Raw genomic sequence first — 18,654 nt, forward strand, 5'->3', positions numbered from 1 at the left:
CATGATGCTTGTAAGTTGTGAAAGGAGCGAGGCTTGCTACACCACTTGCTGGGCAGCCACCACAAATCCTACGGAGAATGTATCAAGGGACCTGTATGCGCAATCCCAACAATATTGTGCCGTGAAGGTGGTCCGTCTCTTCCAGACTGGCAACTGAATGGTTCTTTCTGAAGGGTAACGTAGTACCAATCCCTATAACTCCACGAGTTCTAGGAGGGAATGAGGGCAATATATCGGCTCCTTGTTCTCTGTAGGCCCTACTGATGACCTCACAAAGTAAGGAGATTACATTTCTTGAGATTTTCATTTTTGTCCTCCCTGTGCTGACGAAGAGATTCTGTAGGGTGGCCTACATAATCTTGCTAGATTTATGTAAAGCCTCATTGCCCTTATCAGCTGGCTCCTCCAGCCATGATAATGAAAAGGATTAAAAAATCTAGTCATTGATTGATGGATTTTGTGTTTTTGCCACAAGTGAGAACGAAATGTCTCCACCACCGGTAATCAATTCTAGGCCTCTTCTATCTAGTAAAAATATCCTATCCCTTTCCTGCTTGCTGAACATCACATCCTCAGTTTTACTAATTTTAACCTTTCTATCAATCCATATCAACTTGAAGAAATTCCTGCCACACTTACCCTTCTCTTCAATTCTTCCTAAGTCTGTTATATCATCAGCATATAACACTGTAGCTTTTAATTCCTAATACCTTGGCTTAGTATATCCATAACCAACACCAATAAGGGGGTAAGTGCCTATCATTGATATAGGCCAATCTTACCTCCTTCAACAACTAGCACAAAAAGAACAGGGCTAAGTGTCGATTCTTGATGTAAGCCACCTTGAATTCATCCATAATCAGTACAAACTGAATGGGGCCAATTGTTGATCATTGATGCAAGGCAATCTTAATACCAAATGTTTCTGTTCTTCCACAGTCTCTGTTCTTTTACACATTATTTCAATAAAACCATGTTTTCTGTCACTTTTCTCTTCACGAACACACAACCTCCTATGGTATTCTATTAATTTCCACCTCATATCTAAAAATACAATAGACTTTCTTATCACCTTCCGGGGTCTTTCCATGTAACATGACAAATTTGGAAGTACTTTGCATTTTATCTAACCATACAAACCTGTAGCTCTTTATTAGGGAATAACTTTCGGTGAAACAAACTAACCATAAGACTTTTAGCGAGGTGTAACTACCCCACCGCTAGTTAGCGAGTGGGGGAGGGTAGTACTGACTACCCTGCTCACACACCTGTATTTTTATTGTCACTTATACTTGCAGGCAGGACTTACCGGGGATAGATGGTGGCAGCCCAATATGTATAAAGAGCTACAGGTTTGTATGGTTAGGAAAAATGCAAATTAATTCCAATTTTGTAATTTCTTCCGACACCAGAATACCTTACTCTCTTTATTAGGGAAGACTCGCCCCTTTAGGTGGATTGAAGTACGAACCAACTAACTGGATTTTAACCCCGGGTTTTCTTGTACGGGCTTAGTAACCCAGACACTTTACTAAACTTCGTGCAAAGCACGGTTAGCAGCCAGACCAATGTGTGATTCTACAATACTAGCAGTGTAACTAGTCTAGGTAAGAATTCTCAGACACATAGGAATCTTTGAATCAACCATAGACGTTACCCAATCCCACCACTCCGGGGGATATTGGGTACACAACAAGTATACATGTCTTATACCAGGTTACACAAGGGAAATAGTTTTACCTGCAGACAGCAGAGGCCAGCTTGCAGAGTACTGTAGGTGCTGTGTCCCAAAAGAGGTGAAGATGAAAGAAAGAGCCAGTCATTCTTATCATTCATCCCAGACTTAATCCCAGTTAAACTCTGCCCTCCACACCTGCTACTTTTCCTTCAAGGAGCCTGAGGTGTTTAAACCATTTATTGTGTAGTCACCACAAGGGCAATGGGAAACATGTCCATGTTCCTGTGGGTTGTCGTGCAGGAAGTGGGCGGTAAAGGTCGTTTGATGCTTGTAGGACCTGTCACAGAGTAGTTCTTCTTACATGCTAGAGACGTATTCATGCCCTTAACGTCATGAGTTCTAGGTCTCCTGGGGTGTGGAGAAGGATCAGGATTCAATGCCCAGTATATGACTTAGCAAATCCAAGCAGAGAGCACGTTCTTGATAATCCTTCTCTTGACCTTCCCTGAGCTGACAAAGAGTGCTGCCGCTTGGGGGCAAGCTCCTGTAGTTCTCCTGAGGTAGCACCTCAAGCCACTCACTGGGCAAAGTAGCAATTGATCTGGATCATTGCTTATGCTATGAAGACCCCCAATCCTAAAGGGTTCGAATCTGGGATCTGTTGCTGACGCATCTTTAGGTCTGGAGACAAACAGGAATGAAATCGAGTATTACCTCTCACCATCGCCTTGAATGGGAGACATTGTAGGAAAGACCATGGGGCTCGACGACTGTCTTGGCTGAAGCCAACGCGAGCAGAAAAACGGTCTTCAAGGTAGGATGAAGATCTGATGCTTGGCGTCATGGATCGTAGGGACACCCTTCAGGAACCGAAGGACACAAACCATTTTCCATGAAGGAGGGCTAACTTCTGACAAAGGACAGGTAAGCTCGAAACTCAGTATGAGGAGAGACAATACCAACGAAGAGGAAAGGTTACCTCCTTTCAGCCTACAGGCGAGGCTCAAGGCCGAATGGTAGCCTTTCATCGACGAAACCAAGGAGTTTTCCTCCTGAAGATATCAAGAGAACTCCGCTATTGCTGGAAAGTGGCATCAAGGGGAGAGATACCCCATCCACAACACCAACCACAGAAGGCAGTGCACTTAGCCTGGTAAACAGAAATTGAAGATTTCTGGAGGTATATGAAATATCCTATTCACAATTTTTTGCGGAAAGCCTCTCTGTGTGAGGTGAGGCATGAATACATAGGGGGATCCTATAGCTTTGTGGAAGATGTTCACGTATGGTTGTCCGTGTAGGTCGTGTCGTGGAGGGAGTTTTCTCGGGACTTCCGTCGGAGCTGAAGAAGGTCCGGGAACCATTCTGCATGGTGCCATATCTTGCTTTGTTGAGCACCCTTCTCATCAGGCAGAACAGGGGAAAGGCATAAACATCAAAGTTGTCCCACCGTAGCTGGAATGCATCCTTCCATAGGGCCAAGGAATCCAGGACCGGTAAGAAGTAGGATGGGAGCCTGTTGTTCAGGGATATCACTAACAGGTCTACTGTCGGGAACCCTACAAAGTCAGGACTTTGTTGGCTACTAGATGATTCAAAGACCACTCGGAGGCCAGTATCGGAGTCGCTCTGTTCAGGCTTTCCGCGAGTACATTTCTTTTGTCCGGAATGAAGCGAGCTGATAGGAATACCGAGTTGTCTTCTGCCCATCTTAGCATTTCCAGTGCTCGATGGCAAAAATGCTGCGAAAAGGTACCGTGGTGTTGTCGCTTATCAACACAACCGAGCAACCCACCAGGAATTGATTTAACTGCTGTAGGGCTAAGGAAGACTGCCTTCATCTCTAGGAGATTTATGTGCCTGTACCTTTCGGACTCTGACCAGACCCCGCAGGCCATGTGGTGCAGTGGAGAATCCCGAGGATAGAGGGTTGAAGCTACTTGCATAAGTCCAGAGGGAACCTGGGCCAACAATGACAGGGCGTAAGTGGAGGTGATTCCTCGAATCTATGTTTGTTACACTGTAGTCCGTAAACGTAGGCATGAGCCCATTCAATACCCTAGAAAAATGGGGATGACAAGGAATACCCCCCAGGGGTAATGTCTTACAAGACTGTTGTCGTATGCAGGCATGCTCAAGCGAGGAGGAGATCACAAGGTATCAGAATCCAACCCTATGAAGTGATCCGACGAACTCTGTAACTCGTGGAGAGAAGTTAAGGAAAATACTGTAATCCCGAAAGACTAATTTTCCCTCGAGTCCCGTTCCGAATCACAGGGGAAGGCGACAGGAGCAAGTGATTGGTAGACTTCTCTTCCACTAATTGCTGTATAGAATTATGTTCTATCTACCTGGTGAGGTACGGTGGTGTATGGGTAAGAGCGCATGCGGGACTAACAAAGATCTTATCATTCAATGAAGGTGTCTACAGTACTTATAAGGTAACCATATACCAAACCAAGTGACCAAAAAGGATAAAGACAGGGAGCAGAGGAGGCGACCTAGTCACTAACCCATAAGGCCCGTCAGCCCACTAGTAGTAGCAGTAGTGGTTGGATAAACGTTCGTGAATGCTGACGAAAACTGGTGAACCAATGAAGTTTTGCGCATGCGCAGACCCTTCAAACATCTGTATAACCTCTGGAGCCATGCCAAGATCTGAAGCTCATATGGAGAAGTTGCATCGGAAATCCATTCACACTGAACTTGTGTGAAAAAAAGAAGTTCCAAGTGGTGAGTGAGATATTAAGCACCAAGGCTGACATATATGCTGTGGCCCTCCCATCACTGGTGAGCGCTGGGTTAAAAGGGAGGGTTGAAGTAATGGTGCTTGAGCTCTATTGTGCATGACGAGAAGAGGAGAACATGAGGTTTGCATTCTGGTGTCAGAACAGTGTCTTATCAAAAATACATCGTCAACTATACCTCTCTTATTGAAAGCATACTGCTGTACACCAATCTTCACAATTGTTCATAATAACTCAAGAATTATTTAAAAAGCTTTCAACAAATGTTCCCAACTACATTGCTGTCTTAAACTTTTGATATACAGTATTGACATCTATCTTTACTCCTTCAACTATACAATCACTAATACTTTTATCCTAATTTTTATCCTTCACTCAAGAACTTTCTTTTAGATCTTTGGAATTTCTTATTACTCTATTGCTTTTTAAACTACTGTAACTATTGTTTTTCAAAATTTACTCATCTTGTTTACCTTGCTATTTTACAATGAAGTTTCATAAAAACAATTATTGGCTTTAAATTTTTCATGTCTACTTCCATCTATAAAATCAACAGGAACTATATTGCACAACTAAAAAGATTTTCACAGAATAAATGAAGAAAGTACAAATACTAACCGTTTCATCTGTCCATATGGCACAAACTTGCGTGAAAAACATCACTGCTGTGAAAAGGGCAAATAATAAGCTTTCAAATATGAGGAACAGGAGAAGCACAACTGTTGCTGGGGGAGAAAAAGTAGAACACTCGTGCCATTCACTTTTGACACATATGATGAATTGATATATGCCCAGGAATAGTCCATGGATACTGAGCAGTGCTATGTAGAACTGTAAAGACAGAAAAAAATAAGAGGATTAGTAATAACATATAAATGGAGATGAAAAATGCAGGGCAATTTATGAGGAGAAAACTCCTTACAGATTGATTTTTCTGAAATTTCAAGTCTAGATTCCAAAAGTTTTGTCTGTCAGAAAGATGACTAAAATTCAAATGAGGCATCAGTTAAGTAATTACTTTACACAAAATATGGCAAGTCTTTCCCAGACAGTAATTATCAACATGGTTAAGATCTAAAACAAGAGTTTCAATTATCTCTTAACATACAACCCCATGTCATTTTTTACCCAAGAGGATAAATAAGTCCAATTACATTTCTAGATTCCTATGGTATTCTAAAGATTACTTTTCAAAGGGATGACCAAAAAATCTTTCAATACTGTCTAAAGAGAAGCAAATAATGTTTACTGTAAGAAAAAATCCTAACCTTCCTCCAATGTGTTCCGATACTTCAGAAACTAAAAAGGAATTGACAAAAAGATGATAAATTTGCAACACTACTGGTGGTTTATTCTTTTTGTACAGAACCACCAGCAATCAAAAGTGTAAATTATGGATTCAGTATGCTTAAAAACGATATTTTTAATAAAATATTTTCCTAAAATAAAATAAATATGCAAAGTACAGGCACATGACTTTGTGAAGTGGAGGAAAAATATTTGGGCTTATCATTTGTGGCATGTTAGTAGCAATAACTTTGAGGGATCATTAATACTTTCAAATAAGGGAACAGGGTAAAAATGGAGAGATCCTGTGAACAATGTCAATTGCAAGTAATGTTCCAATCTTCCTGGTAGCAGCCTCAACTAATTGCTTACCAGAACTGGTAATCCATTTAGAACCAACTTCTTTTGTCCAAGATTTTCCTGGATAACTCCCATGTAGATCTGTATAATCTCTATCCATTCATGGAACTAGTGATGACAAGGCAGTTCGGATAATGTCACAAGTTATTTTTTCTGCATATATCTAATAATTTAAGTGTAAACATCTTAAGACACCACTCCAACAACAGTCAAATATCAGGCATTGGAGCCACCACTAGTCTGTTGAAGGATGTTTTCTATAATATTCTTCTAGGATAATGGAAATTTGACATCTGATACTCCAAGCCTGGCCAAAACTGATTGAACTAAATTGATATAAAAGTTAAAGATGGAAATCTATGTGGTAGAAACCCAAAGGGACAAGTAGAAGAGTTAAAAGGCAGAAAGCAATGCAGCTGGTAAATGGATGAATATTCAAAGAACCTTAAGTACAGTGTTCAGTATAATGGTGAGGGTAACACCTTCATTAATCTACATAATTCTGTGAACTAGATAAAAAAGTATGACAACATAAAGGGCATTTTTTAAGATGTACGTGAGGGGATTTTTCAGATATAAATCACAAAATAGGAAGAAATTATACATGCAACCCATGTCTCTTGCTGAAGGTGTAAAGGTCAACAACTGTCCCCCTTAAACTTTCCTGTACAAACATAAACCAAATTAAGAAATCATTTAATAGTAGTCCTATGATTTAGTGTACAACTAAGCTCTTTTAAGCTAAGATGATCTATGAACTTGCAATTTCATCATCTGATGAAAAATTGCATGGAAATGAAAACTAAAATTTCATATGGAGCTAATTTTATTTGAATAACTATATTCTTTGCTGTAACTTAAATGGATCTCCCATTTTAGTAAAATATCTGTTAAAGTTTTCTGTTTAATCCATTTTTAAGAAGCTTGGTACTTCAGAGCATAAAGCACAATTTTTAGGGGGAATGCATGGAAATAATAGATACTTATGCATTATTATATATCAAACCAATAAAGGAATTACATGTTTTTCAATTTCATTCACATTATCACAAAAAAATACAACAATCTTGAACCATAAATATAGTTCCAAAGGAAATAATCATAATGGAAGAAGCATAGATTCACAGGATGATTCTTGATTTAAATGGTAAAAGCTATCAATCATCCACTTTTACATTGACTTGCACATTTTTATCAAAATGTACAATTGAAAAGCATACAATAACTGCTCAATTGGATAATTTTTTAAGGGCTTGGTGACTTTGTTTGAAAAATATGATAAAATTTGACTAGAGCTTGAAAGTGCTTTGTTTAAAGAAAACTTTCAAACATGAATAAGGAATCATCATATTTCCACTACCAATTTAGAGCCACTGCAAAAATCTAGCTTCTCACAACTGATATGAAGTTTAACCCTTTCAAGGGAGCAATGTCAGATATCCTTTAAGGTAATTTGTTTTATTCTAACTTTACAAACCTGAGACCATTAATAACTTCAGCTAAATTGGAACGGCCATCAAACTTTCGAGGAGGCAGTAATAGTTATTGGCGGGTCAGCTCTGCACTCACTTTTCACCTTAGGCCTTGGACTTGTGGTTTGGTTTAGGCAGGTTGTGTAAGGTTAAGAAATCATACAGTATTTCTATAGTTAGGAAAAAACAAATTACTTCTAAAAATAATTATTTTTTCCTATACGGATACAAACCAGAGTCCTTTTATAAGGGAGACTGATCCTTGGGAGTGAGGAAGTCCCTATGAACCAAACTGACCAGTTAACTTTCTGGGGAATTGTCATGGCATTTGGTCCTATATAGAAGAGGAAGTGGTGACTCCTAATAACCTGAGCATAAAGTTGGCGCAGGTATTTGGGTAGGTTGATGGTCATGGCAAACCTATATCTATGTGATGGATATGCTGTCTAAATGTTCGGTCATTATGAGAAATGGATTTGCATATATCCTATCCATACTTCCCCTCATATGGGAGGATAAAGGAAATACTTCTAAACAAAACTTGTCTGAAAAGAAAAAATTGCTTAATTATAAGGTTCCCGTATCTGGTGTCTGGTCAAACACAATAGCATGACTATTGCACCCCAAGGGAGGGGAAGGTAAGTCCTACCTCTCATTCTAGACTTGTCGTGACCATTATCTTGGACCATTAATAACTTCTTATACTGTCAGGGAGCTAGCTGGTTTGCTACATAATATTTTGAGCAACTACCACTGCACCATGGGCAAAGGTATCCAAAGACCTATAGGTATACTCCAGAAGATAGAGGCACTGAAGGTTGTACAGGATTTAAAAACTCCTACCTTCAAAACCTGTGCCACTGACAGATTCTTCCAATGCTGTGTTGGATCCAATACCACTGACTTCGTGAGCTTGAGCTAGGGATGGTTGCAGGTTAGGCATGTCGGGTGTCACGAGGCCAAAATGAAAGTGTTCTTAGATACCTTCTTCACCCTTCCGGAGCTGAGGAAGTCTCTGATGCTACAGCCTAAAGTTCTGAGTTCTCATTGGGTAGTGCCCTCACAGAACAAAGAAGCAAGTCATCCTGATCCCCACTAGTCTTGTAGAAAACGTATGGAAGACTCAAACCTTGAGTCGTTGTCAGCTGGGTTCTGGGTCTTGGACCAATCTCTAGAACAAAGGTGAAGGAGACCCTCCATCATTCAAAATGACTCGAGACATCCAAAATACCACGAAGCTCAGCAACTCGCTCTGCCAAGGATAAAGCTAGCAAGAAGACAGTCTTGATGGTCAAATTTATTTCTGACACCTATCTCAAGGGATATTTGGGACATGTACGAGAGACCTGTAGACTCGGGTGACACAGACAGTAGGTTGGCCAGAGCACCAGTCACCTGTTAAGATACTACCGCAAAAGAGTTATTGGGTCTTTTGACTGGCTGGATAGTACTACATTGGATCCATCTCTCTAGTTGCGGTTCATTTTTCCCTTTGCACACACATATACCAAATAGTCTGGCCTATTCTTTCCACACTCTCGTTTGTCCTCATACATTTTACAGCACTGAGATTCCCAAACAATTCTTCTTCACTCAAGAGGTTAACTACTCCACTATAATTGTTCAGTAGCTACTTGCCTCTTGGTAAGGGTAGAAGAGACTAGCTATGGTAAGCAGCTCTTCTATGAGGAAGGGACTCCAAAATCAAACCATTGTTCTCCAGTCTTGGGTAGTGCCATAGCCTCTGTACCGTGGTCTTCCACTGTCTTAGGGTAGAGGTCTCTTGCTTGAGGATACAGTCAGGCACACTTTTCTATCTTATTTCTCTTCCTCTTGCAAAGCCTAGCCTATTGCTAAACAGCAAGGTAGCAGCTGACCCTTTAGTCACTCTCTATGACATGCAGGATGCACTGTAGTAGTACAGTATTCTTACACCCCTACCACAGGGAATGGGGAAAGGTCGAACGATGATGATCCCCAAAGAGTAAGAATGTAAGGACCTCTCCAAACTTACAATCTGTCCCTGGCGACTGAGCGTGTCTGCTAGAACATTCTTCTTGCCGGGAATGAATATTTCCAACAACTCTACAGCATTGTCCACTGCCAGGTGTGCACCTGCTTTGCCAACTTCCAAACGGTCTGTAAAATAGTGCCCCATTGGTTGTTGATGTGAGCCAACACCATAGTACTGTTGCTTATCAATGCTACCGAGTGCCATGCCCTATCAAACTCTGTTGGAAACTTGTAAAGCTAGGGCCACTGCTTGTATTTACAACTAGTTGATGTGTAGGTGCATTTCCTCCGTGAACCAAACTGCTGAGGCAGCTTGGTTCTTCAAGTGTGAACTCCACCAACCTTAGATACATCTGTGAACAGCAGCACATCTGGAGGTGGAGAGTTTGAGTTGATCTTCCTTGGTAAAGTTTTTGTTGTTTAGTCAGCAGGTCCCATCATCCCTTACTTCCATTTCCACTGGAACAAGATGGTAAGGGAGATTGATGTTTGCTGACCACTAACGTTTAGACACCTCTGGAGAGATCACCAATAGAACAGTCCATGTGGGACAAATTTCTCCAACAAAGAAAGATGTCCTATCAGCTTGCTGCCTTGACCACCCTCAGAGTGGATAAATGACTGTGTTGCCATTGTAGCAGCAAAGAATTTCTTTAAGCGCTTATAACAATTTTCAAGCGACACTCTATTTCCTTCAGAGTTGACTCTTGGCACGAGAAGGATATTCGATTCTAAATTTTTATATATATTCAAAGTCTTATTATTCAATGATTGAATAAAAAAATCATAATCTATATCTATTTTATTTATGATATTTTTTGGTTTCATTATCAAAGCTCGAATACCAAAATTTAACGCAATGTTAGTGTTTTTTCTTTTTTTTTGGCAAAAATAATGTAGTCTTTGTTAATATAACTACAGAAATGACAGATATCTCTATTTGACCACGTTTCAAGACAAAAAAAAACCACTACGGCATCACTGTGTCCCAGAAAACATTACCACTATCGGGCTAGAAGTTCTTAATTGGGGAAGAACGTTTGCACTGCCTCCATGAGCTGTTGATACGATCATCTGATGAAAAGTCTAGCTGCTGCCATGTCTATCAGCATACTCAAATACTCCATCCTCTGCTTGAGTGTGAGACTACTTTTTCTGACTGATCACAAGCTTCAGATCATGATAAAGGGAAAGAAGTCTACCTCAATCCTGGAGAAACTGCCTTCTAGAGGAGGCCAGGATCAGTCTATCGTCGAAACGCCTCCTTATGCAAATCCCATTCGAGTGGGCCCAAGTAGAAACAAGCATGAACACTTAGGGAGTGGTAGACAGTCTAAAGCACAGGGCTTTAAACTGGTACACTGCTCCCCTAAGGACAAATCAAGAGGTACTTTCTGTAGGACCGATGATGGGTACCTGAAAGTATGCATCCTTCAAGTCCACTGAAAGCATGAAGTCATCTTTTTGAAGCCAAATGACATGGTGGTTGTCATCTCCATCTTGAACAGTGTCCGATGAACAAACTTGTTCAAAGGAGAGAGGTCAACGACTGGTCTTCAGTCCACAGTTCACCTTCCCACCAGCAAAAGTTGACAGAATTAACCTGGAGAGTTGTGTCGAATGACTCCACCACCTATAGCTCTGCTCCTTCCTATTGTCATGTTTCCCAGTGGCCTGACAAGCCGACCTACTCCGGCAGCTGGAGGATTGAACTGCCCACTTCATCATCCCTATCCTCCCTTCCTACCTCTACCACCCCTCGTGAGGAAGGGGCTGGAGGGGAAAATCAGGCTCTAGAGGTGCAGTAGAGATTGAAGTTCTTGTACCCCTTACCTTTGAAGGGCCTAAGACATTAAAAGTAACTTCACGATGGATAAGGGAGATTTGGCTTGCCATCCTCCACTTTTCCCTCATTAGGGCCAGAGTCTCCAACCCTGGTGCTATCCTCAAATACGAGAATGTGGAGACCAAAGCACACTGTGACTGGTTATGTGAAGATTGTGGATTGTATTCTCGTTCAAGCTCGTCTAAGGAATGACTGTTGCTCGTATGAGCAAAGAAACTAATTGTTGGTTCCTCTTCAACCACTTGTGAGTTTCCCTCTTTGGGGCCAAAAATTTCTTAGGGAGAGATCCTGAATTTCTACCTCGATAATCTAGGTGACGGATTGGGAAGAGGGTGGCAGCCTTCATCCCAACCAGCAATGCACTTGATCAATCAGGTGTGTGACTAAACACAGGTAGTAGGTCTGTGAGCACCTGTACTGTATACCGAGACATCTTCCTGAGCTGGGTCGGTTCTCGGTACAGCACTCTCTCTCTCTCACATACTTGAAGAAAAACAAATCGAAGTCTCACGAGACTTTGGCAGAACGGTCTTCTGCTCTTGGAAAATTTCTTCTTTGTGCTAGAAGGAATAGCATCAGAAAGATCAGCAGCTGAAAGCAAAGTTGAAGATGAGTAAGACCTAGAAAAGGAAGAAGAGCATGTACACTTCTCCCTCTCACCAGGCTACAGAGTAGAGGATTTGGAGGCTGGCAATGAAGATTCTGCAGCTGAAGATATCAGAGAATCCTCTCCAACACCAGACGAGAAAACATCGGCAAGCGTCATGTACATAGCTTTCACTGATGGATGAAGCAGGGCAAGGCACTAAAGCCCTAGCATCAGCAAGCACCTTCAAGTGCTTCTCCACAGACGGAACACTAGCAATGCCTGAGGAAGGCCACAATATCTGTAGATCGAAGTTCTCATCAAAGTTGTCATTGGTCGGTACAGCAAAAGGCAAACTTTGAGGGAAAGGCTGAGGAGGAGTATTACCTTCACTAGGGAAAGGGCAATACTTCTGCTTTCCCTAAAGCATGGCTCTCAGCACAAGCCAGAGTCCCCTCCCCTGAAGGAGAAGCAAATAGTTGAGAAAAGGAAGGAGCATAAAAGGAACTGGAGACTTCTTCAGCAACAGATTCCAAAAGCAAAAAATCCTTCATGGTCTTCCTTTCCTCTTTTTTACTAAACTCTACCCACGGACAAGGAGGCCTTGACCTGCATTCATCAGAAGCGGTTAACTGCAAACAGTCATGCCCCAAGCAAAAACTGCAAAGATCATGGAGATCAACAGTAGGTTTACTCATTAACCTGTCACATTTATTTCAAGGTTTACCAGGACACAGGCATATCTTAACATAAGGAATCCATCACTATCATTTTAATAGTCAGCAAAGGCAGCAAAAATTTTATCAGAATCCAAAGTGAGTGCAGAGCCGATTGTCAGGTAGATGGAGTTTACCCTTCATTCACCAGTAACTAAAATTATACTCCTAATAATTAAAGACGATGGTTTATATTTGTATGTGAGCAAATACGAAATGCTCATTTTAAACATCATGAAAAAAGTTTGCACTAATTTGTCCCTTTCTAAGAACAAAAATGCAGCACAAAAATGCCCTAAACACATTGAAAAAGTAATTAATACTCTAAATAGGCTCATTTAACAATCAAACAAAAGAATATATAAACTGAAAATGGACGATAATCTGGCCAGGTTAACAGACCCCTTATAACTACTGTACTGTATAAAATATCAGAGCTACAAACCGTGAAAAGAACGAAAAATTTCTGATTGTTTTCTCCAACACAGTTATTAACCCATGGACAATGATGATCCATTTTTCGAATACATCGCTGGCACACTGAACAGTGATGAGCTCGCTCAGGTTTAATACTGCAGCACTTGGGGCATTTAAAAATAACTTGACCTTCTCGTAGCCCCATACGCTGTATATTTTCTCTAGTGGCATTTCCCTTCGGAACAGCACCCTGTATAAAAGTGAAAATATCAAAATCAAATAATTGTTCAAAATTAGACAACTATTTTCTGAATATTTTCTATCATCAACTATATCTTGAACAAAGTTGTATAACTCTTGATCCTCACCTTTTAAATCCTACATTTATGGAAAATTCAAAAATGTTTTCATTCCACAGATACAAACCATTTATTCTGTTCAAACTTACTATTAGGCCGTGGGGCATACAGCAATATTGTTCACTTTTATTTGACCCACCCTGCAACTACCCAATTTTTTTATATGTTATTCAGTATGTTCTTAGCTACAAAAAAATACAATGTTCTCCAAAAATAACTTGCACATTAATTAGTAATTACTAATTATTAGCCTCCTAATATTCAACAGAATTTAGTTCAATTTCTTGCCACTAGATGGCTCTGCTCAGGTTCTTATCCAATAAGAGCAGTAGAAACGGAATCTCGCGCTATGCCACATCTCTAATGCGCGTTGCCATATTTCTCTCAGATGCGGAAGATAGTGTGTTTTAAAAGGTACAATTCCACTTTACATCATCAAAACTCAACATTATCTCAACTCAAGACATCAAATTCTTTTCCGTTCCTGGTATTTTGCTGTAGTGTTGGTTAAAAAGGTTCGTAACTCAGTTTTGTTGATCAATATTGTATGTATGTATATGTATATGTATACATATACATATATATATATATATATATATATATATATATATATATATATATATATATATATATATATATACATAGGCTATATATATCTATATATATAGATAGATAGATAGATAGATAGATATTGTGTATTTATGTGTGGCTGTTTGTTCTTGCGCTAAAGGGACCACTTCAAACAAGTAATCATTTCTACGATATGTCCTCCCTGGTCAATTTTTTTTTCTTGTACTGCCTGAGAGCAATTGCCCTTTTTCGGTAATGATACGATTACTTTATTTCTACCGTCATAACTATCATTTCAAGGACTGCATTCCAGTTTGTATCCTGGTCTGTAAAGTTAAGACATTGTGTCATTTTAAATCTAAGATTTTAGAGGTTTTAAAGGCCGTTCATGAATGGCAGAGGCGAGGGACAGGGACATTCCCCTATCGAGTATTACAGCCAAGGGACAGGGACATTCCCCTATCGAGTATTACAATGCCCTAGAGACTGACTATATATACATATGATCAGCACCCAAGCTAGGACCAAGGAGAGCCAGGCAAAGTAACATCAGACTTTGGGAGTCTGGTATGAGCGCCAGTGAGTCACTAGGTAATATCTGAGACACTTTATTTGCTACTAGCAAATTGGTATAGTGTTCTACGTACCACAAAGTAATGTTTATTACTTCAAACTCTTCAAAGGTCTTTCCAAGTCTCTCCGGGCTTGGGACCAGCTTCAGTTCGTATTCTTTATTGATAGAGAAGTATAGCAGTATTCATCATCATCATCATCATCATCTCCTCCTACGCCTATAGACGCAAAGGGCCTCGGTTAGATTTCGCCAGTCGTCTCTTGTCTCGAGCTTTTAAATCAATACTTCTCCATTCATTATCTCCTACTTCACGCTTCATATTCCTCAGCCATGTAGGCCTGGATCTTCCAACTCTTAATAGTGCATTATTAGAAAGAATATATTAAAATGAAAGTCTTTCCTAAAGTATGCTTTCAAAACATTTTGAAAAAAAAAATGGAAAATTAATGCAACTTAAAAAAAAAATAGGAAACTTAATTTAAGGAATTTTAAAACTATATTATGTAATTTGTAAAAAAATTAAATGTCTATATAATTGTATACTTATCTTAATATCATAGTCTTTCTTTTAAGATAGCATTTTTGGTAAACCATGGACAGAAATTGTGAAAAAAACATTCCTCCCAGTGGAGAAAATTTGAATTTCATAGGTTAATGTATTTCACCTGTAGTGGGTTAATGTGCAACTTTACAGAGGAGAACATTGCATTTTTGGAAAGAGCACCCCAAAATTACATTAGAACAAGTGTTTTCAGGTAGTTGCGAGGAGGGTCAATCAAACTCATTATTTAGGCATCTTTTGTCAGCATGCCCCACGGCCTATATCTGATTTGTGGCTGACAGAATTATTGATAAATAACTGCTTGAACACAACAACATCATTACCATATAAGTATAATGTTTACATATATATATATATATATATATATATATATATATATATATATATATATATATATATATATATATATATATATATATATATGTATGTATGTATGTATATGTGTGTATACATACATACATACATATATATATATATATATATATATATATATATATATATATATATATATATATACTGTATATATATATATATATATATATACTGTATATATATATATATATATATATATATATATATATATATATATATATATATATATATATATATATATATATATATATATATATATATATATATATATATATATATATATATATATATATATATATATATAAACATCACATACATATACCAAGGCACTTCCCCCAAAATTTGGGGGTTAGCTACCATCAAACAAATGAAACAAAAAACAGGACCTCTCCTCTCTACGTTCCTCCCAGCCTGACAAGGGACTCGACCGAGTTCGGCTGGTACTGCTAGGGTGCCACAGCCCACCCTTCCCCGTTATCCACCACAGATGAAGCTTCATAACGCTGAATTCCCTATTGCTGCTACCTCCGCGGTCATCCAAGGCACCGGAGGAAGCAGCAGGGCATACCGGAACTGCGTCACAATCGCTCGCCATTCATTCCTATCTAGCACACTCTCTCGCCTCTCTCACATCTATCCTCCTATCACCCAGAGCTTCCTTCACTCCATCCATCCACCCAAACCTTGGCCTTTCTCTTGTACTTCTCCCATCAACTCTTGCATTCATCACCTTCTTTAGCAGACAGCCATTTTCCATTCTCTCAACATGGCTAAACCACCTCAACACATTTATATCCACTCTAGCTGCTAACTCATTTCTTAAAACCGTTCTCACCCTCACTACTTCGATCCTAACCCTATCTACTCGAGATACACCAGCCATACTCCTTAGACACTTCATCTCAAACACATTCAATTTCTGTTTCTCCGTCACTTTCACTCCCCACAACTCCGATCCATACATCACAGTTGGTACAATCACTTTCTCATACAGAACTCTCTTTACATTCATGCCCAACCCTCTATTTTTTACTACTCCCTTAACTGCCCCCAACACTCTGCATCCTTCATTCACTCTCTGACGTACATCTGCTTCCACTCCACCATTTGCTGCAACAACAGACCCCAAGTACTTAAACTGATCCACCTCCTCAAGTAACTCTCCATTCAACATGACATTTAACCTCGCACCACGTTCCCTTCTCGTACATCTCATAACCTTACTCTTACCCACATTAAACTCTCAACTTCCTTCTCTCACACACCCTTCCAAATTCTGTCACTAATCGGCCAAGCTTCTCTTCCGCGTCTGTAACCAGTACAGTATCATCTGCAAACAACAAATGATTTACCTCCCATTCATGGTTATTTTCGTCTACTAGTTTCAATCCTCGTACAAGCACTCGAGCATTCACCTCTCTCACCACTCCATCAATATACAAGTTAAAAAACCACGGTGACATCCCACATCCCTGTCTCAGCCCCACTCTCACCGGAAACCAATCGCTCACTTCATTTCTTATCCTAATACATGCTTTACTACCTTTGTAGAAACTTTTCACTGCTTGCAACAACCTTCCACAAACTCCATATACCCTCATCACATTCCACATTGCTTCCCTATCAACTCTATCATACGCTTTCTCCAGATCCATAAACACAACATACACCTCCTTACCTTTTGCTAAATATTTCTCGCATATCTCCCTAACTGTAAAAATATGATTCACACAACCCCGACCTCTTCTAAAACCACCCTGTACTTCCAAGATTGCATTCACTGTTTTATCCTTGATCATATTAATCAGTACTCTACCATACACTTTTCCAACTACACTCAACAAACTAATACCCCTTGAATTACAACACTCATGCACATCTCCCTTACCCTTATATAGTGGTACAATACACGCACAAACCCAATCTACTGGTACCATTGACAACACAAAACAATCTCACCAACCATTCAAGTATAGTCACACCCCCCTTCCTTCAACATCTCAGCTCTCACACCCTATACCAGATGCTTTTCCTACTCTTGTTTCATCTAGTGCTCTCCTCACTTCCTCTCTTGTAATCTCTCTCTTATTCTCATCTCCCATTACCAGTACCTCAACACCTGCAACAGCAATTATATCTGCCTCCCTATTATCCTCAACATTCAGTAAACTTTCAAAATACTCCGCTCATCTTTTCCTTGCCTCCTCTCCTTTTAACAACCTTCCATTTCCATCTTTCACTGTCTTCAATTCTTGAACCAGCCTTCCTTACAATCTTCATTTCTTTCCAAAACTTCTTCTTATTCTCTTCATATGAATAACCAAATCCCTGACCCCACCTCAGGTCAGCTTCCCTCTTTGCCTCACTTACCTTGCGCTTTACTTCCACATTTTTCTCTCTATATCTTTCATACTTCTCTACACTATTACTCTGCAGCCATTCTTCAAAAGCCCTCTTTTTCTCTTCCACCTTTACCTTCACTCCTTCATTCCACCATTCACCGCCCTTCCTCATTCTGCCTCCAACAAACTTCTTGCCATACACATCACTTGCAATCCCTACAAAATTTTCTTTTACTAACTTCCACTCCTCCTCGAAATTACCAGTTTCTCTTACTTTCACTTCATCATAGGCCATTTTCAACCTTTCTTTAAATTTACTTTATACCCCTAGTTTTATTAGCTCTTCAACCCTCACTAGCTCCCTTTTACATCCACCTACTCTATTCCCCAACTCTTTTGCTACAATTAATTTTCCTTTTTGATCAGACATACTGTTAGCCATACCCCTAAACACGTGCACATCTTTCAATCTTCCAAACATTCTTTCAGTTATCAACACATAATCCATTAACACCCTTTTTACCACTCTTGTTTTTATCTTTCTTTTTTGAAAAAGCTAGACCTTATCACCATCTCTTGCTCAATACACATATCTACCAGTCTCTCACCACTCTCATTTTCACCTGGTACGCCATACTTCCCAATGACACCTTCTACCTCTCCAGCGCCCACTCTAGCATTTAAGTCACCCATGACAACTACATAATTCCTTCTACCCAGTCCTTCTACACACATAGTTAATTCATTCCAGTA

The 18,654-nt window shown here is 39.7% G+C and overlaps 1 protein-coding gene across 4 annotated transcripts in view; it reads right to left on the reverse strand.

Annotated features, from left to right (window-relative positions):
- Positions 1-18,654, reverse strand: part of LOC137632790 (palmitoyltransferase ZDHHC3) — a 194,919-nt gene that overhangs the window by 4,941 nt on the left and 171,324 nt on the right. For all 4 annotated transcript variants that reach the window (XM_068364878.1, XM_068364877.1, XM_068364880.1 and 1 more), the window contains 2 exons: positions 13,151-13,372; positions 5,044-5,256 (listed from right to left, as the gene is read on the reverse strand). In XM_068364878.1, coding sequence (XP_068220979.1) covers positions 5,044-5,256; positions 13,151-13,372 — 435 coding nt within the window. The remainder of the gene's footprint in view (positions 1-5,043; positions 5,257-13,150; positions 13,373-18,654) is intronic.

This window comes from Palaemon carinicauda, chromosome 42, assembly GCF_036898095.1.
Source record: "Palaemon carinicauda isolate YSFRI2023 chromosome 42, ASM3689809v2, whole genome shotgun sequence".
In the NCBI taxonomy this organism is placed as follows: Eukaryota; Metazoa; Arthropoda; class Malacostraca; order Decapoda; family Palaemonidae; genus Palaemon; species Palaemon carinicauda.